Here is a 21813-nt window from a genome sequence, read left to right on the forward strand (position 1 = left end):
GGTATACATACAGAAAATTTTTTCTAAATAACAGACTCTAAATTTTTTTATTGACCAGTGTGATTAGCATAAATTCGTAGAGAAAAAGAGATATTTATACAGTGAACTCTCGCTTGAACGGACAGTAGTCGTTCCGCATAAAGTGTCCGTTTAAAAGAGGTGTCCGTTGAAGAGAAAAAAAAATATGTTAACTTAAAATTTTTAAAAATAAGTGCATGTATGTATGTGTATATACATATAAATAGAAATATTAGTTTAATATTACATAACACAAGTTATGGATGAGACGCAGCATTGTCTAGGAGCAAAAGAACTTTTCGATTTTCTCCCTGCATCCTTTTAACAATATTTTTTTTATTTAGCTAATGCCTCGAGAACTACTGGTCATTGGCATGGTGATGGTATTCAGTGGATTTTTCAAATTAGGTACCTAGTGTAATGTGAAGTGTGCGTATGTTGAGTAAGTGTCTTGTTACTTTGCAAAGTCGATGTCATTATATTTGCAAAGAGACGCTAATTGTATCCGAACGTTTGCGGTCCCTCCGGTTTTTAACAAATTTAATTGGCCAGTCTGTCATCATTGCCCTTGTCATTTGTTGTCCACGACTTCTTATTGCTGTACCATTCGATAGGTAATCGTTGTGCGTGTAGCCGTTGAACCAACGAGGAATTTTACTTTTCCCGGTTACCAGTGCCCTTTCTTTGCCACTATCATTATAGTCCAAAATAGAATTGTGATCCTATCTTTAGAAGCCCTACCTTCAGTGCACCTTTCTCCTTTCAGGTTATAAGTTTTCTTGGGTAATGCTCAAAAACTCTAAAAAAATAATCCCATCTCATCTGCGTTAAAAATGTCTAGCGGAGAGTATACTTTCATTAAAGTGATCAGTTTTTCCTTCCATTTAGAAACCACTAATAAATCTACAGCAACTGCTTCGTCACATACAAATTTGAAGAAAATCTTGTGTCGCTTACAAAATTTCTCATTTCTTTTAAATTTTCCATCCACCAGGAGCTTTCAGATCATCGCTTACTTCCCTTACAACTTCTAATGCATTTTCTTGAATAATTTTACAAGAAACAAGATTTTTAATTTTAGACTACTTTTAGACCGCACAATCAATCTAAAACAATTATTTCTAGGTCTAATTCAGCACCCTAATCGACTTTTTCTTTCAAACTTAAAACCTTATTTTGGAGGACCCCATATTCTTCACGTTTCTAAAACACTCATAAAAATACAACTACGTCCATTGAATAGGCTTAATCTGACATTTCGGTTAAAATTCTTAAATCCTTGTTCCAGTCACAACAATAATTTAGTTCCTGATGTCGCATTTATTTCATCGAAGGACACACATTAAATTTTTGTTACTTAGTGTTGATAACGCGAACACTATTAAATATCACGTCGTGGACATCTGATTTGACATAATAAATGTATTCTACACATTTTTATATTATTGTAAAATATTTGAAAAAAAATGTTAATTTTTTTCATGTACTGCCCGCAATGAGGTGTACATTTACTGTCCGCGTCCGTTGCTGAGAGTGTCCGTCTAAGGGGGTTAAAGGGTACAGGGGCATATATCACCTAATGATTTTTTTTTTTAAAATCGTCCGTATAGAGGAGGTGTCCGGCGAAGAGAGGTGTCCGTTAATAGAGATTTTACTGTAATTTATTTTTATTTTACTTTATCTTCTTTTAATATCACTGGCATCTTGTTTTTAGCTGAAAAATATTGTAACTAATAATGAAGAATTTCAAGATAATCGAAGTATACGATCACTAAAAATTATTGAACATAACCTTCAGTGGTCAATAGTAAATAGTGATCAGATTTATAGTATTTTGGAGCATTTTCCATTGAGTGGGACTCTAAGTGTTAAATGTAATTATTATACAGTGATTGCAGCTATTATTTTTATATATTTTATTTTTAATAAATAAAACGAAGCATAAATATTAATTAGTAGTTTTAATTATTTTTATAGTTTGTATTAAGATTTATTAAGCTAAATCCAATCGAATCATATAATAATGATACTTCTGTAATTATTAAATCAGGTTTACTGTAAGGAGACCGAAATCATTAGACCGAAAGCAGTAGACCGAACTCATTAGACCGAAAAGCACTTTACCGAAACCTCACTAGACCGAACAGCAGAAGACCGAAAAGCAGTTCTTTTTACTTGTCGCAATAAAAGAGATAAGACTAATGTAATTACAACTAAAGATTATTTGGATGGTTATTATAAACTACTAAAATGGTGTTAACGTCAATCTACCCTTAATTTATTTTTACCTTCACTAATTTGTTTATCGGATGAAAATTATTTCATATCAGACTGTACAGAGTAACAATTCACACAGTCTATATATAAAATAATACAAAAAAATACAATAACCAAAAAGACAGATATACAAAATCTTTGCATAATTTATTGCAATCTTTTTTAATTTATGTACCATTTCGGTCTAATGCTGTTCGGTCTAGTGAGCTTTCGGTAAAGTGCTTTTCGGTCCAATGAGTTCGGTCTACTGCTTTCGGTCTAATGATTTCGGTCTAATTGTCGTGTACCATTAAATCATACTCTAGTATGGTATTTTACTGTACTAATAAAAAAATTACATGTGGTATATGAAATTCCCTGATCAAATTGAGATGGGGTATATATTGGACAAAACTCCGCCTGTGGTGACAAATGGGTGGATCGAGTAGCTCAGGAGTCACCACTGCCGGTCCTAAGCCCGGATAAAGGAGGAAGATTGGGCAGTGGGCTGACAACCCACTCCCATAAAAAACACACTGTTACGAAACCTGAATACAGGACGGAACTTTAGGAAACGACTCAAGCTACGAAACATGGACTATGCATTTGGACACTGGAATGTGAGGACGCTAAATAGACCAGGAGCTCAAACCGCACTTCTGCAAGAACTAAAAAGATATAAGTTCATGATTACTGCTCTTCAGGAGACAAGATGGTTGGGGAAAGGTGTCAAGGACACTAAAACGCACACAATTCTATATAGTGGGAAGGAACAAGGAAGCAAATAATGTGGAGTTGCATTTGTGGTGGATAATGATTTTAAGTTAAAAATCATAGACTTTCAGGCAGTCAGTGACAGGATATGCAAGTTGAGAATTTGCACCCACTTCTTCAACCTACCAATGATAAACATTCACTGACCAACAGAAGAACAAGAGCAACGTAAAAAGGAAAGCTTGTACCAACAGCTGGAGATAGTATATGATAGTGCGCCAAAAAATGACATCAAGATTATAACGGGTAAGAAGCAGTAAGCAGAACTAAAATAGGTAAGAAGCAGAAGTTCTATGGCACAATAGGAAAACACTCACTGCACAATGAAACAAACGAGAATGGGGAGTTTTTGATAAATTTTTCCACGAGTAAAAACATGGTTATAAGTTCCACATGCTTCCCACATAAAGACATACATAAAATGACATGGATTTCACCAGATGGAAACACAACAAATCAAATTGACCATGTGCTGATAGACGAAAGGGCAGCCAGTAGTATCTCCGATGTGAGAACATGACGAGGAGCATGCTGTGGATCAGACCATCTTTTACTACAAACAAAATTTAGATGCAGAGTTAACAGGGAAAGAAACGAAAGACAACAAAGGACAAACAAACTGGACCTGGAAAAACTGAAGATCCAGGAATGTAAAGAGAAGTTCGAGCAAGAAGTCGCAAATAAGTTAAGCACGCTAAAACTGCACTCCATAGAGGGCAAATAGAGTAGTATTAAAACAGCAGTACTGGCAGCAGCAGCGTCCTCCCTGGAAAACAAGAAAAATGAGAGAAGAGGAGCATGGTTTGATGACGAGTGCAGACAAGCACTAGAGGAAAGAAATGAAGCACACAAAATGTACATAACACGAAGAACACGGGAAAGACGAACATTATTTGAAGTCGCAAGACGAAAAGCAGACAAGATATGAAGAAAGAAAAAGAGAGCCTATGAAAATAGACAAAAGGAAAAAATGGAAGAAAATTTCAAAAACAACGAAATAAGAGGGGCATACGAATACCTAAAAAAGATAAGAAGTGGGTATAAACCTCAAACAAGTCTATGTAAAGATGAAAGTGGGCAAATAATCAGTGACCAACAGAAAGTCACAGAAACCTGGAAGCATTACTTTCAGACCCTACTTGGAACACAAGTAGACATGGAAGATGAAATGGGTATGAACTACGTAGAAGAAAATGAAGTAGGTAATGGAGTAGAAGCTCCAACTATAGAGGAAGCTCCGGGAGTTGACGAAATACCAGCAGAACTGTATAAGGTAGATGGCGACCACCTAGCCAGTCACATCCACGCGCTCATCAAAGACATATGAAAAGAAGAGAAAATACCCGACGACTGGAAGAAAAGTTTAGTATGCCCGATTTATAAAAAAGAAGACAAACTTCAGTGCAAAAACTACCGTGGAATCTCTCTACTATGTACATCATATAAAGTCCTCACGTATATTATAAACCTGTAGCTCCAACCACTAGCAGAAAATGTTATTGGAGAGTATCAGACGGGCTTCCGACGGGGAAGATCGACATTGGATCAAATATTTACAGTCAAACAGATCTTAAGCAAATCATGAGAACACGATACTGATGTTCACAACGTGTTTGTAGACTTCAAACAGGCATACGACTTAGTCAAAAAGAACAAACTATACTATATATTGGCTGAATTGGCAATACCACACAAGCTAATAAGACATTAAAGCCACAATGGATGAAACTCAGGCATGTGTACGAATATAAAACCACCGGACAGACTTTTTCAAAATTTCGCAGGGACTAAAGCAGGGAGATGGGCTGACACCAACATGGTTTAACCTGGTACTGGAGTATGCGGTTAGGAATATGCAAACTGGACGAGGAAACCTACTGACAAGCCGAACGGTTAAACTGGCCGCTTATGCCGATGATATTAATATTATGAGTAGAACATCAACAGGAGCACAGGAAACATACGCAGAGTTAGAAACATAAACAAAAATGCTAGGTCTGGAAATTAACACAGAACAAACAAAAACAATGACTCAGACGAGAAGAAATATAGTCCCACAAAACATTATACATGAAGATGACATTGAAACGGTTGGAAAGTTTACATACCTGGGAGTAGAAATATATGCCGACGTATCAGAAGACGGAGAAATAAGGACGAGAATAACGCAAGCAAACAGAGCTTATTTTGTCCTCTCCCATATATTTCGGTCTAAAAGTGTCCACCGAAATACAAAGATGAGATGGCAGTGAAGCCTGGGTCCTGAAAGAAACATCCAAAAACAAACTCGACACATTCGAAAGGAAAGTACTGAGGAGAATACTAGGACCTGTGAGGGAAAACGGAATCTTCAGAAGCCGATACAACAACGAACTTTATCAACTTTATAAGGAAGCACCCCGGTCAGACTTCATTAAAATACAAAGATTGCAATGGGCTGGACATGTGATAAGCATGGGAGAGGATAGGCTACCAAAAAGAGCACTGAATGCTAGAATGCAGGGAAAAAGACCGGTTGGACAGCTAAGAAAACGCTGGGAAGACACAGTAAACAGCGACGCACAAGCCTTTTTAGGAGTCCGTATATGGAGAAGAGCAGCCACAGACAAGCAAGGGTGGAGGCAAAAAATAAAGGAGGCCAAGGCTTAATTTGGGCTGTAGTGCCGTAGAAGGAGAAGAAGATATATTGGACAAACTAGTCATTTCGAAAATAAAGAAAATAGGAAAGTTCTATATGCAGAATCCATTATTAAAATAATAATAGATACTTACTTAAATCTGAAACTTTCCTTGAATACTAAGTTTTCACAAATATGATAAAAAACTTAACGGCCCTCACAAAACATGAAAGCCCTCACGAAACATAAATTTAATTTGACCACGCCAAAATCTTAAGAACACAACAAAAAAATGGGGAGCTCCTGGAATCTATAAATATAAAAAAACAACAAGCAATAAATGATAAAAAAATTGAAACAAAATAAGAAGAACTTCTGTTGGAGTGAAAGTAAAGAGAGGGATATAATCCAACAGAAGTAAGGAAAAAGAGAACTAGATAAGTAAATAGGACAACACTGATAATGGTCCAAGAGCTGTGAGACATTTTTGAGTAGGTATTTTAGGCAACCTGAAAATTTTTCAGGTGACTCTTCCATGATAGCCTAATACAAAAATGCCGGTCTGGCTGGAGGGTAGCGGTTATTTTCCCCAAAAATCCCCCCCAAAGTTAAAAAAAAGGGGTAAAAATTGTTATTACAAAAAATATCATTGACGTGACTTTAAAGTAAATTTAAATATTCAAATATAAAGAAAATAAACAGGCCAGGCGATTTGAGGGCGATTTTAACTCTGCAAGATACTTGCATGGGCGCCCCAGGATTATTTTCAGGGGATGCATCTGAACTTCAGAAGATTTCATCTGAATCTGTACATACTATTAACGAGTATAAAATATGCAACTTTACATGCAAATATATGTACATTCCTTCCGGATAGGGAAGTACAATTATTATTTTAACAGGGTATTTTTTAATATTAAAAATAAATATTCTAAAAAAGACAGGTTTTTTTTTGGTGAAATTTTCCAACTGCCATGTGATCGAACAAATTACGCGTACATATAAATGAAAAGCGCTATAGGTAAGCAGCAGTGTGAGAAAGAGCTTATACCGATAGCTGTTTGCGTCCTCTGTTGTACCTGAGCGAGTCCGTTCGCTCGAGAAAAATCACGTGACCTGGCGATCCCATGTTGTTGTGCCTCGAAACTTTAGAGTAATTATTATATATTATAGTTTTTTAAGTAACTTTTTCTTAATCAAAGGAAAATAATACGTACTATACAATAGATTTTGCAAATATGATAGAAAAAGACAGATTTATTATTATAAATATATAGGTAGAAAAGTATAAAAGTATAAACTAAATTAATTCTGTGTCCGAATCTTGTACTTCATCTTCAAACTCCTCATCTGAGCTTAAATATTCACTGTCTTCTTCTTCGTCAGACTCCCCTCGAGACTCAGATTCCTCTTCTACATGATCTGTAAATAGTTGTAATATGTATTTATAATTAATTAAAAATTAATTAACGACAATTTAATTAAATTACTACGTATTCTCTGTCCTTTTATACGGAGTCGAAGCCTGGACAATCACGGGCGCATCTGAAGAAAGACTTGCCATTGTTAAGATGTGCTGTTATTGAATAATGTAAAAAATATCATGAACACAACACGTAACAAACACGGAAACATTAAGAAAGATGAAAAAGGCAAAAGAAATACTCAACACTATAAAGGAAAGAAAAATGAGCCAAAATAAATATTCATTCTCTTCTTCTTCGTTCGTCTCCCCTCGAGACTCAGATTCCTCTTCTACCTGATCTGTAAATAGTTGTAAATATGTATTTAGAATTAATTAAAAATTAATTAGTGATTAATTAATTGAGTTGCTACGTATTCTTACTTATATAACTAATACTTAATACTTTTCCTTATATTATAAAGTAGCTCATTTTTCTTTCTTTCATAGTGTTGAGTGTTTGTTTTGCCTTTTTTTATCTTTCTTAATGTTTCCGTGTTTGTTACGTGTTGCGTCCATGATATTTTTTTACATTATTCGATAACACCACATCTCAACAATGGCAAGTCTATCTTCAGATGCGCCCGTGATTGTCCAGGCTTCGACTTCGTATAAAAGGACAGAGAATACGTAGCAACTCAATTAATTAATCAGTAATTAATTTTTAATTAATTATAAATACATATTACAACTATTTACAGATCATGTAGAAGTGGAATCTGAGTTTCGAGGGGAGTTTGACGAAGAAGAAGACAGTGAATATTTAAGCTCAGATGAGGAGTTTGAAGAAGAAGTACAAGATTCGCACACAGAATTAATTTAGTTTATACTTTTATACTTTTCTACCTATATCTTTATAATAATATATCTGTCTTTTTCTATCATATTTGCAAAATCTATTGTATAGTACCTATTATTTTCCTTTAATTAAGAAAAAGTTACTTAAAAAACTATAATATATAATAGTTACTCTGACGTTTCGAGGCACAACAACATGGGATCGCCAGGTCACGTGATTTTTCTCGAGTGAACGGACTCGCTCAGGTACAACAGAGGACGCAAACAGCTATCGGTATACGCTCTTTCTCACACTCCTGCTTACCTATAGCGCTTTTCATTTATATGCACGCGTAATTTGTTCGATCACATGGCAGTTGGAAAATTTCACCAAAAAAAACCTGTCTTTTTAGAATAATTATTTTTAATATTAAAAAATACCCTGTCAAAATAATAATTGTACTTCCCTGTCCGGAAGGAATGTACATAGCTTTTCATGTATAGTTGTATATTTTATACTCGTTAATAGTATGTACAGATTCAGATGAAATCTTCTGAAGTTCAGATGCATCCCCTGAAAATAATCCTGGGGCGCCCATGCAAGTATCTTGCAGAGTTAAAAATCGCCCTCAAATCGCCTGGCCTGTTTATTTTCTTTATATTTGAATATTTAAATTTACTTTAAAGTCACGTCAATGACATTTTTTGTAATAACAATTTTTACCCTTTTTTTTAACTTTGGGGGGGATTTTTGGGGAAAATAACCGCTACCCTCCAGCCAGACCGGCATTTTTGTATTAGGATATCATGGAAGAGTCACCTAAAAAATTTTCAGGTTGCCTAAAATACCTACTCAAAAATGTCTCACAGCTCTTATACTATAATAGATGAGGTGTAAGGAAGAGAGTGAAGTGGCTTCTACGTTGAGAAGACTGCAGTAGGAAAAATACTACTCTGCAGTAGTACTCAAGAAAGGGGGATTAAAAGGGATAGACGTAGAAGTGGGAAGAGACAGAGGCAAACTAAATAGAATTGGCTAGCAAGAGATGCAAGAGAACAACTTGACACTCAAGGATGGATACGGCTCGTTTGCATGCCTGTCGAAGAACAGTAGCTCAAAGTAGATGCTGATGACTAAAAGGTGAAATAATAAGATAAGAATAATATTGTGAAAATGTATAAAAATGAATAAGTGTTAAAGAAGAACCAATTAAATAAAACTAACAAATCATGGGCGCCAAGAAAATGATCTTCGATCATTCTCCCAGGTATCTTACACTGCTGTCAAATATTAACTATATTAAATCAGTAATAATGAACATAAAGGGAATAAGAATAAATGATGTACAAAATAAATGAACATTTATTAACATTAACTACCAGATTTTTAACAATCTCTGAGTTAGACAAAGCATATACTGTGACTCTAACATGACAAAAGTTATACAAAAGTTAAGTTAAACATGATGTATCATATAACAACAGTCCTGTTATATGTATGTACAAAAGATATACCTCTTACTTATATAGAGGGTACTACTCACATGATATTTCTACCAAATGGTTATAGTACGCTTGCTACGTACAACTAAATTAAAAACCGACAAATATTAAAAGTAATATAAATAAATAGGTACAAGCCTGACGAAGAGAAAATACAATGATGAATTAAGCAAATGAATTAATAAAAGTTATAAAAATGAAGCTAAGATAAATACCGAAACGATGACCTAAATTAACCGAACAAATGGAATAAAGCGAATAAACAATAAATATTTGGGAAACAAGCAGGTAATATTAAAAAAATAAATATTAAACCAATAATAAAGTATAAAACCCTAAATTCTCTAGGCCTGATTACCTTGTGCACACAAGTAAATTACCATAGCTACAATAGTTTGGGAACCAAATATTAATATATAAATATGTCATATAAAAAAAACCAAAGGTAACCAAATGTCTGAAATGTAAAACCAATAGTTACTAAATGCACAACACTAAATGTTCCCAAACAAACCCATTCATCGAACGACTTCCAGATAAGGTTCGATGCTGCAATCCGTAGAATGGGCACACGGAAAGTGCTAACCTGTCCTATCCGTAGGTGCAGGTGGAAAGATGACAGAAAATGGGACTGGAACGTCCCAAAGTGTGTTTCCCAAATTGACATATTCCCAGTGATGACTTGACTGTGGCTGTAATGGTTTCCCTAGGTGGTCAAAGGGCTACGACTTCATATTAGGGTTTCTCCCAAATGGCTAAAAACATTCCAGTTTTAGTTCCCATATAAACATGAGCAAAAAGTAAAGAGAAGAAATAAATTAGGAAACTTTTTAGAAGCATTAACATAGAAAAACCGACCATTAAAATGGAACAAAAACTAATCTCAGGTAACCTTGAACTATTTTGAGTGTGAAGACATGAACAAATAATGACATTGAATGTGAAATTTGAATATGGATTACCTGAAGGAATATCTGTAAAAATATATTGAATTTATAAAAATATTGGATGTTCAATAAATTTAAAACCTACAGAGAAATGATAATTATTTCCAATATGAATTGAGAATTGCATATGTTTGGTTATGTCTAACCAAAACCTATTAATATATAATTTTTTTTGAATGGATATTAAATAATCGAAATAATCTATATATTTCACTTAATGGGTTGACTACGAAAATTTACCAATGAAACTACTATTTCGAATATTATACAGGCTAACATATATTATACAAGACTAACAAAAAATTATTATATAAAAAATAAATCTCACCGAATGATTCCCATTCAGCCTCCAAAAGGAGTTGTCACACACATGTCTCCCAACTCCAGACAACCCTTGGTGTTAACTTTTTATTTTAATTAAACTGGATGTTATAAAATAAGTTGGATGGAAATCATCCGCCATTTTATGTTACCGACCAATCTCACAACCACAAGTCAAGTCCGGAACCTTCCTCGCTACTTCAAAGATGAGAACCTCAAACGACCACAGAACATGAATTAAATGTCACGGAACGATTCGACAAGTGTTCCGCAGACGTCGACGTGTGACGTCAAGTAAGTGGCCCTTTACGAGAAAGTTACAGAAATTAATTGGTAGGTCAAGAGAAAATAATTATTAAAATAATTAAAGAGCTAAAAATGGTATTATAACGGGTGGACCGTTACAAGATGGCAAAAATTTAAACAAGATATATTTTAATCTAATCTACAATAAACAAAAGAAAATTCAGCACGCCTATGATGCGGAAGCAACTAACTATACTATGATAATAGTAGGGGAGGCAGGTATGCTAAATTTGCAGTTACTCGACCTATACGAGACCCCTAAGTTATGAATATTAGTTCCTGAAACCAAAAAAAGTTTTCCAGTTTAGTGGGGATTTTCCATTTTTTAATGAAATATTCCTAAAATGTTTTATTTTTTGCATAAAAAAGGCGCGTCGTACGAAAAAAGGGAAAATATATTTTTTTGTGACAAATTGAACGAGGTATACAAAAATAATTTTTAATTTGAAGTATTTCAGGGGCGTACTATTTTTCTTTAAAAAAATCAGACCATTACCCAAATGCGCCCCAATAATGAATATAAATTTTTAATTGTATGCCTAAAAAAGGCACAATAACTACTTCTTAAAACCAAATTTCATTACAATGTTGCCAGCAGTTTCGGCAAAATCGTAAACAAAATTGTAAAATTTTTAGTTCTTCAATGTCCTGTATCTTGAAAACGGAGGGCGTTAGTACAAACATTTTTTACTAAGCAAACCCCAATTAATTTTTCAGCTTTTTACCTATCCTAGTGACGGTGTTAACTTTTTCTAAAACACCCTGTATAATGATTTATTGTAGCAAGTGTTTTAAGAACATAGGCATACATATTACCATTCAACATTTATTTTGATATTGTTATTGTTACTTATTGGAAGACAGTATATTTGTTGCTCTTGCATCGTAGAAATATTGTAATGAGGGGTTTTCAGTTGAACCTTCCAACATTAGGTAGACAGTGTACTTTGAGGTAAGGTTAGTTACGTTAGATTATAAGAATTAGTCGGTCAGATAGCCAAGCGGCACTTCTCACGTGCACTACGTTGATGTACGTTCGGTCCCTGGCCCAGTGAACCGAAAAATAGAAAGGCTAAAGCAGTTAGTAGTTTAAAATTCTAAAATGAATCTACGGCTTAGTATTATATTTTGTATACACTTCTCCTAGAAATTAACGCACCACCTTAAAAATGGGTCATTTTTAATGTCTCGAATTTCCTAAACCTGTTGTTCGATTTAAGAGATTTTTTAATATGTTATATCCTTATCCTTTAACAATATCGCTGTAATAATATTGTTGCTAGACAGGTAAATTGTCTTTGTATACTGGGTGTACCAACCATACTGTAATTTTTTCTCAAAGTTTGCGTGACCCTGTGTAATACTCTAGCGTTTATAAATTACTGAAATTAAAACCCAACTACAGCCTCATGTTTTCGTAACATTCTGTTTTTTTTATTCATTCGCTTATGTTGGATTATAAAAAAGCTAAGTACTTTAAAAACTAGCCTTGTTATTCGTCAACACTGGGTGTTTTTAAATAAGTATTGCAAACCTTTAAGGGGCAATTCTGTATAAAAAAATAATGACAGTTTGCTTTATAAACATATGTCCGCAAATGATTCGTTTCCGAAATAGGGGGTGTTGAAATTTTTCTTACAAATTGACGATTTATTTATTGGTCTAAAATGGGTTATGATATGCAAATGGAATTTGGTGGGTTTTAATACTTGCCATTGCCGCACATACGGGCAATATGACCCTTAAGTGCGCCAATGGTGAACATAATATTCTTAAATGTATGTCAAAAAATGCACAATAACCTTTTAAAACTCACCAAATTTCATTTGCATATCTCATCCGGTTTTAGAGTAATAAATAAATCGTCAGTTTGTAAGAAAAATTTCAACACCACCTATCTCGGAAACGAAGAATTTACTAACATACATTTATAAAGCAAACTGTCATTATTTTCTCATACTCATTTATTCCTTAAAGTTTGCCACACTTATTTAAAAACACCCTGTATTGATGAAAAACAAGGCTAGTTTTTAAAGTACCTAGCTTTTTTATTATACAACATAACCGTTAATAAGAATATATTATCAGAAGAAAGTCACAGGCTGGGCTTGGATATTAACCTCTCCAAAACCAAAATCATGGTATTCCACAAGAACCCCCATGAACAAATTACACCCAACATACAAACAAATGGTATCACCCATCAGAGTTTCCAAAACCTCATATACCTGGGCAGAGAGCTAAAAAGTCAGCTAGACAACTAAAAAGAAATTAGAAGACGCATTAAATAACAAGGTCTGGTTTCATGAACATGCGTAAAATGCTCTGTAACCCCAAGCTATCAGTTACAATAAGATTGAGAACACCAAAGTGTTATGTGTGGTGTCTATTACTATATAGCTGTAAAACCTGCACATTAAAACAGTATGGACAACAAACTGAATTCATTCGAAATATGGATGTACCGCCGAATGCTAAGAATAAGCTGGACCAGAAGAACTACGAATGAAGAAGTACTGGAAATAATGAACACACGTTCTCATCTGGTCAAAATAATCTAAATTAGAAAGACGTCCTAATTTAGGACACATAATGCGCCATAGGGAATTTGAGCAGCTCCAGGTAATATTAGAAGGCGAAATCGAAGGTAAAAGGGGTATATGAAGACAAAAAAAATTCTGAGATTGGACCAACAGAACAGGAAATGACTTATGACTTAATTCATCAAGCCCAGAACAGAGAGGAATTTGCCATTGATCGCCAACCTCAATAGAGAAGGCACTGAGGAGGAGGAGGAACATAAGCGAATGAATAAAAAAACAGAATGTTAAGAAAACGTGAGGCTATAGTTGGGTTTTGATTTCAGTATTTTATAAATGTTAGAATATTCCACAGGATGACGCGAACTTTGAGAAAAAATCCCAGTTTGATTGGTACACCCGGTATACAGTGACAATTTACCTGTCTAGAGACAATATTATTACAGCGATATTATTAAAGATTATAGACCTGGATCCCGCGTAAGAAAAAAAAGTTGATTAATAGCAAGCTGAAAATTTGTTAATAGCTTAACGGTGTCTAGTCGGACAAACACTGATGCACGGGAACATTGGAACAGGGGAAGTTTTAACGGTGGAGCATGATAAAGGTGTCGTCCTGACAAGTTTATGATGGTGAAAAATAGCAAGTTGTTTTTAAGTTTATTTAATAGCCAACGTTATATAATATATGAAAAAATGTTTATCCGACAAAAATGTTGGGCATTTTAACGAGTCCGACACGTAGAACATGTCACAGCACAGGAACTATGTTGGTGATGAATAGCAGTCTGATTTTTGCATGAGAGTTTAATGAAAGGTTAAAAAAGCAATTGGAAGTTCTGTCCCACAAAATTAATGGGAAGTTTTCCTAGTCGGACATTCTAAACATGTAAGATATAGACAAAAATGTTGGTGATAAATTCAAGCTAATTTTGATTTGTTTATGTACAAATTATATTTTGTAACGCAAAAAGTTATATGTCGGACAAAAAGTTTGGGCAAATCGAAGGAAATAAATAAAAAACATTTTTTCAGAATGACTTAGTCACATATTGATAAAGCTATTTTAGTTGTACATTATTATTTATATATACATATTTGCATGTGCATATATATACATGCACACTCCAAAAACAGTGGGGTAAGTATCAATGCATGTATATATTGCAAAACAATTATTTTTTAGGATGGAGTTTGTTCTAGATATTCTCAAAATGACAATAAAAAACGGCAAAGAACATGTGAAAGCAATCTCTTAGTGTTTTCTAATTAGGCGCATCAGAAAGTACGGAAAATTTCCTATAAAAAACGTTGTATATATTTTTTTCCATACTCAAATCTTAACCCTGTAAACGACATTGAAAAATGTGAAGAGTCTAAAACTTCGGTGCTTATAAGAATAGACGTAAATATGACACATTAACGAAACCCTCACGATAGTCTCTTACTACAAACACCCGGATCAACCACTCAACAGGCATTTGCTAGAGTACTTTTCGAGGCTCGGCAAGGCTGTGCTGATGGGCGATCTAAATTGTAGACACACACAGTTTGGTGATCATCGTCAAAACCCAGAAGGCATCCGCCTCACGGATTATCTACTAGACCTTCCTATTTCAAGAATCACCAACACTGAATTCACGTTTTTGAACGCCAATGGGGCTTCTATTGTCGACCACATCCTAGTTACTAGTAACATTCTGGATCGGTTCGGGGATAGATGCCACATAGGTGATTCGATAACGTCAGACCACGTACCTCTTCTTGTCGACACCGACATACTCATTCCAAAACAACCAAACCCTCCAAGATCTATAAGAGACTATCGTCTCGCTAACTGGACTGAATTCCAAAACTTCATCACACAAAATCTCCCTATGTTAGGCGAACTCGATACTAACGATAGTATCGACACCAGTGCAACCGATATCGAGAACCTCATCACTGAGGCGATCACGCACGCAATTCCACTCAAACAAATAACTTATACATCACCGGCACTTCCACAATACATCATTGCCAAAATTCAACAAAAACGACGTCTTCTACGTCAATACAAGGCCAACAGAAACCCACTTATCAAAACAGAGTACAACCGGATCTGTGCCAGGATAAAGAGGGAGATATCTGTCCTAACGGCTCGCCGGTGGGAAGATGCTACCTCAAAACTGGACTACAGAGACGGAGGTAAATTCTGGCAAAAATTCAAAGTCCTAACAAAACAAAAATTATCTCAACCATCTCATCTGTTGGTCAACAATCACATAGTCAATTCCCCAGAAGGGAAAGCCGAAGCATTCAGAAATTCGCTTCAAAACAATTTTCAAACGCCAGATAACCCGAACTTTGATCGCATATTTAAATTCAACACAGAATACATTGTAAACGTTACTCTCAACCACTACATTCCAGTCTATGATCCTCTCATGGACCCCCTCACAGACAGGGAAACGGAGAGCTTTTGCCAAATCGGCAAAAACAGCGCTCCCGGACCTGATGGCATCAATCGAAGGTGCCTCAAAAAACTTCCAGAGAGTATCATCCCTCTTCTAACTAAAATATTCAATGCATGTCTCAAAAACAGCCACTTTCCTACTCCTTGGAAAGTGGCCAACACCATCATGCTTTTGAAAAAAGGCAAACCCCCAACCGACGTGGAATCCTATAGACCAATTTCATTAATCAATACTCTGGGTAAGGTTCTTGAGCTAATCCTAAAAGAGAGGCTCAATAACTTTCTCGAAAACCACAATATCATACCAAAATTCCAATATGGATTCCAGTCAGGAAAATCTACTAAACATGCATTAATAGACTTCACTACCAAAGTTACTCAAACCATCAACGATGGTTCATTCGCCATAGCCACATTTCTGGATGTGCAGAAGGCTTTCGACCAGGTCTGGCACGACGGGCTTGTTCGGAAACTTCTGGACATCGGGCTTCCATTGCAATTTACCAAAATTGTACACTCCTACCTCCACAATCGTACTATCAGAGTGAAAATATGCGATCAAAAGTCCACCCCCTTCACTCCACAAGCTGGAGTTCCCCAGGGTTCAGTCCTAGCGCCGCTGTTGTACATCATCTACAACAGCGATATCACTAACCAAAATATCCCAGGTACTCGACTGTTTCTCTATGCAGACGACACGACTCTGCTCTCAACTACCTCTCGATACAACCCAAGACTCCTCTTCAGAAGAGCCCAGGCTCTGTTGGACGGCGTCGGCGAATGGTGTTGTAAGTGGAGAGTCACGCTCAACGCGAACAAAACAACAACAATTGTGTTTCGCGCCCCTTCTGTGTCACATAGAATCATTCGCAATGAAGACGACCAATATCCTCTGAGTTTGTTGGGAGAAAGGCTTGTCGTTAGCCCGACTGTGAACTATTTGGGAGTTCTGTTTACCAGGACTCTCAACTGGGACGCAGATCTAAAGGCAACTTTAGACAGGGTAAGGAACAGGGCCAGACTTCTCAACGCTCTCTCTGGAAAAATTGGCAAGACACACAAGAAGACTCTCATTCACACTTACAAGACCTTTATTCGACCCGTCATGGAGTACAAGTCATGTATCTACTCTCTTTGCTCTAGACAAAAACAAGAGAGGTTGTTGAGGACAGAGCGCAGAGTCTTGCGTAGATGTAACTATGAGCACTGGCGATATCCCTCAAACGAAATCCAAAACATCTCGAACATCCCCAAAATCACCGAGAGAATAAACTCTCTGAACAGGAACTTCACAATCAAAGTAATCAACGGCCCCCCTTCCGACACACAAGAATCTCTCAAATGTTCCTGTTCATCTTCCGGCCACGTACTCTACCGAAAGCCCAAACGCAAAAAGATTCACGTACCGTCCGCTCTAATGCAAACATGCATTGACGAACTCCCGGTAGAGTACGAAAACATCCTTGAGGCTACCCCGTTAGCCTACCGTACCCACCTCTAACATTTCCTCTTCCCTACCCCGAACAGGGAGAAGTTGGTTTTTTGCGGTTTCTCAACTTCATTGCACAATTATACCTGTTCGTCCCAAGAAAATAGCCGCAACTATTTTCTCCACTCGAACGCTCACTGTCCACGCTGCGCTCAAAGCCACCTCCTGACCGCCGACGAGGGACGCAGGTTCGCCTGTCGTTGTACAATGGTTTCTAGGGAGACTGGTCGAGAGCAAAGCACGGACAGTACACGTAAATGTCTATGGAACCAACAACAATCCATCAAACTTTCTTCTCTGTTGTCTTCTTAGCCTCTGGACACCACCGTCCGGCATAACCAAGGATCCAAGAACACCAGGACACGGTGCTTGCCCCAGTTGTTTTCCGGACTGTTTGCTTTTGCTGCCAACACTAAACATTCACCACAAACCCTGAAGAGGACAAAATCCTAAACGGGGAATCACATTGTATGCATTTCTCTTAACATTATCAAGACAAGCAAATCAAAACAATGTAGTAGTGACACATTATGCTTAGAAGTATGTATTAGAACGCTGCATTTGTCAGTGTGACACTTTGTGCTTTAAAAAGTAGTATTTGAAAGTACATGGTCTCTGAGTTTCTGTTTGCCACGTGTGTTCGAAATTAAAATTTATATTAACTATGGAGTGTTTTTGTGTCTATTTTTGAGTGTCAACAGTTTAAATTTTAAGTCGCCAAATCAAAAGTGAAACCATTCAACGGAACATTTTTGAGTAATTTTTGAACTAAGCTAGTAAAATACTTGGTGATCAATTCAATGAGGTTCAGTTGCCAGATAATTAATTGTGAAAATTCTATTGAATATCATTCTTCGTGCTATAATGCTTTGCTTGATTGAAAAAGGGTACCTAAATAAATTATTACTAAAATTGTATAACGTAATTTTTCTCAACTTTCTACAAATGAAATAATAATGTAATTAATATGTCACATGGCTAGAAATAATTTGCTGCCAAAATAAATCGATTAGTTTAAATTTGAAGTTACGATTGCAATTTATTATGAATTATTGTCAAAAGTGACAGTTTTTATTAAATGGAAATGTATTCATAGACATAAGGGTAGACAGGGAATACAGTGCAAAAAGCCGATAGGTGGTCTATCTATCTCTTTTAACCAAGCGATCCCGCGCATGTGGCAGACAAAGATAGCTAGGCCACTCAATCCATAATATAATTTGCCTGATCTACTATATATGTATTACAGTGATGTATCTAAATGATGTTGAGATAAATCGAAAGATATCGATTGTAATTGATTGCAGGTACTTTTGACATAGAAAAATCACCCCTTATTGAAATTTCAAAAATTATTTTTTTAAATTGTCCGACTACAAAATCTACCCCTTATTTTTTTCCGACAACAGTCATTCATGGTAAGGAATAATTTACTTAATTAAATTTCGTCTTTGTCGGAAAGCTATTTATCACCAGCATTTTTGTCTATATCTTACCTGTTTAGAATGTCCGACTACGAAAACTTCCCATTAATTTTGTCGGACAGAACTTCCAATTGCTTTTTTAACCTTTCATTAAACTCTCAAGCAAAAATCAGACTGCTATTCATCACCAACATAATTCCTGTGATGTGACATGTTCTACGTGTCGGACTCGTTAAAATGCCCAACATTTTTGTCGGACAAACATTTTCTCATATATTACATAACGTTGGCTATCGAATAAACTTAAAAACAACTTGCTATTTTTCACAATCATAAACTTGTCAGGACGACACGTTTATCATGCTCCACAGTTAAAACTTCCCTTGTTCCAGTGTTCCCGTGCATCAAAGTTTGTCCGACTAGATACCGTTAAGCTATTAACAAATTTTCAGCTTGCTATTATTCAACTTTTCTTTCTTACGCGGGATCCAGGTCTATTAAGGCTGTAACATGTTAAAAAAATCACTTAAATCGGACAACCGGTTTAGGAAATTCAAGACATTAAATATGACCCATTCGTTAATTTTTTGGAGAATCGTAGATTAAATTTTTCATCTCTTATCATTTAAACGTTAACCCACAAATGTGTCGAATGTACCGGGAGTCCCAATAAGAATGGCTCTCTGACATATCTTAGGAACCGTTTATAGTACAGCTTTGAGAAAAAAATATTTATAACAAAAGTTGCATCGGGAAAAGCCTGAAAATTATTTTCATAATTGTAGGTCCACCGCTAGAGGGCGTAATTGAATATCAAAAATTAAAAAATCAAAATTTTACAAAATTTACCTAATGAAAGGGTACTTGAAATCCAATCATCATATTCTTCATAAAATTCTGCGCATATTTGATTTCACAAGTTTAACTTTGCAAATAAAAGGTAGGGGTGAGTCGGAACCTTCCTATGACAAAATGGCTGTAAGTCCGGTTTTGCTAAATCGAATTTTGCATAGTTAGTCTTGTTGAAAACAGCTCTTTTTTTGTCAATGTAAGAGTCTTATTTTCGAAATAGCCTAATAAGTAATATGTCAGCTAGTAGGCGTTATTTAATTATTTTCGGAAATCTAGTTTTCTTTGGAGAATATTAAATACAAGTAGGCGTTTTTAATCATTTTTTACAAAATTAGACCAAATTAGCAACCTAACACCAAAAACCGCATGTCGATACCTTTTTTCTATCTCGAGATATCTTAAGAAACGTGTAAATTTTAAACAACCGTTAACGTCACCGGTAACCGAAGTTATGGAAAAATAGTGTTCTATGGAAAAAACAAAGGAAAATTTTCCAAATGTAAACGTATATAATTAATTAAAACAACAATAAGACAAACAACACTATAAAATATAACAAAGAAATAAAAGCAACTACTTATTTAGTGACGACTTAATGGTCAAATTGTTGCCCATCATTTTCGATGCAAGCATTTGCTCTTTCAAGAGTAGATTGAACAGCAGTCTGCAGTCTCAATTTCTGCTTTCGCAATGCTTTGAATGGCGTTTTGTATTCTCTATATTCTAGATAATGTTTTCTCGAGTAGTGTGTCTAGCGACAAAACAAGGTCTTTAATCCATCCCCATAAATAAAAGTCTAAAACAGTTAAATTTGTTGCTATTTAATCTACTCTTGAAAGGGTAAATACTTGCATCGAAAATGATGGGCAAAAATTTGAACATTTAGGCAGTCGCAAAGAATAAGTAAGTAGTTGCTTTTATTTCTTTGTTATATTTTATAGTGTTGTTTGTCTTATTGTTGTTTTAATTATTTATATACGTTTACATCTGGAAAATGTTTATTTGTTTTTTCCATAGCACACTACTTTTCCTTAACCTCGTTTACCGGTGACAGTAAGAGTATGTTTAAAATTTACACATTTCTTAAGATATCTCAAGATAGAAAAAAAGGTATCCACATGCGGTTTTCGGTATTATGTTGCTAATTTGGTCTAATTTTGTAATACAGGATTACAAATGCATACTTGTATTTAATATTTTCCAAAGAAAACTAAATTTCTGAAAATAATTAAATAACGCTTCCTAGCTTGAATATTACTTATTAGGCTATTTCGAAAATAAGACACTTACATTGACGAAAAAGGGGTGTTTTCAACAAGACCAAATACGCAAAATTCGATTTAGCAGAACCCGACTTAAGCCATTTTTTCATAAGAAGGTTCCCACTCACCCCCACCTCTTATTTGCAAAGGTAGACTTAAACGTCAAATCAAATAAGCGCAAAATTTTATGAAGAATACGATGATTGGATTTCCAGTGCCCTTTCATTAGGTAAATTTTGTAAAGTTTGGATTTTTTAATTTTTGATATTCAATTACGCCCTCTAGCGGTGGACCTACAACTGTATCGTTTATTTCAGAAAGGGGTCAAATCGCAAGTATCTACTTTTGAGAAAATCAAGTTTACACACTGTTTACATTCAGCAAACAATCACTCTATATAAAATAAAAATTCTACCTAACAACCTGGAGTATTTGTCAAAAAGTGTTGTATTTTTTAAACATGCATCTTGTTAATTTGTTTAAAAAAAATATTTTTGTGCCCTCATTTTGTCAACATTTGTCACTTGACCCCTTTCTGAAATAAACGATTCAATTATGAAAATAATTTCCAGGCTTTTCACGAGGCAACTTTTGTTATAAATATTTTTTTCTCAAAGCTGTACTATAAACGGTTTCTGAGATATGGCCGAGAGCCATTCTTATTGGACACCCGGTACATCAAATTTTACGTTGTGCGCATATCGCCATTGAAAAATTAAAAATCGTTATTAAACGTTTGTGGACGTAGGATGTTCGGTCGCGGTGGTGAAGGTGAAGTCACATGCGCACTCCATATGGGTAGTTTCCCA

General features: G+C 35.4%; 1 protein-coding gene across 3 annotated transcripts in view; it reads left to right on the top strand.

Moving 5' to 3' along the window:
- The window catches only part of LOC114336027 (aminopeptidase N), a 92055-nt gene extending 90085 nt beyond the window's left edge, over positions 1–1970 (top strand). For all 3 annotated transcript variants that reach the window (XM_050651477.1, XM_050651438.1, XM_050651512.1), the window contains exon 14: positions 1733–1970. In XM_050651477.1, coding sequence (XP_050507434.1) covers positions 1733–1951 — 219 coding nt within the window. In that variant the 3' untranslated portion in view covers positions 1952–1970. The remainder of the gene's footprint in view (positions 1–1732) is intronic.
- Positions 1971–21813: the final 19843 nt, after the last annotated feature.

The sequence above is a fragment of the Diabrotica virgifera genome, chromosome 1, assembly GCF_917563875.1.
Source record: "Diabrotica virgifera virgifera chromosome 1, PGI_DIABVI_V3a".
Lineage (NCBI taxonomy): Eukaryota > Metazoa > Arthropoda > Insecta > Coleoptera > Chrysomelidae > Diabrotica > Diabrotica virgifera.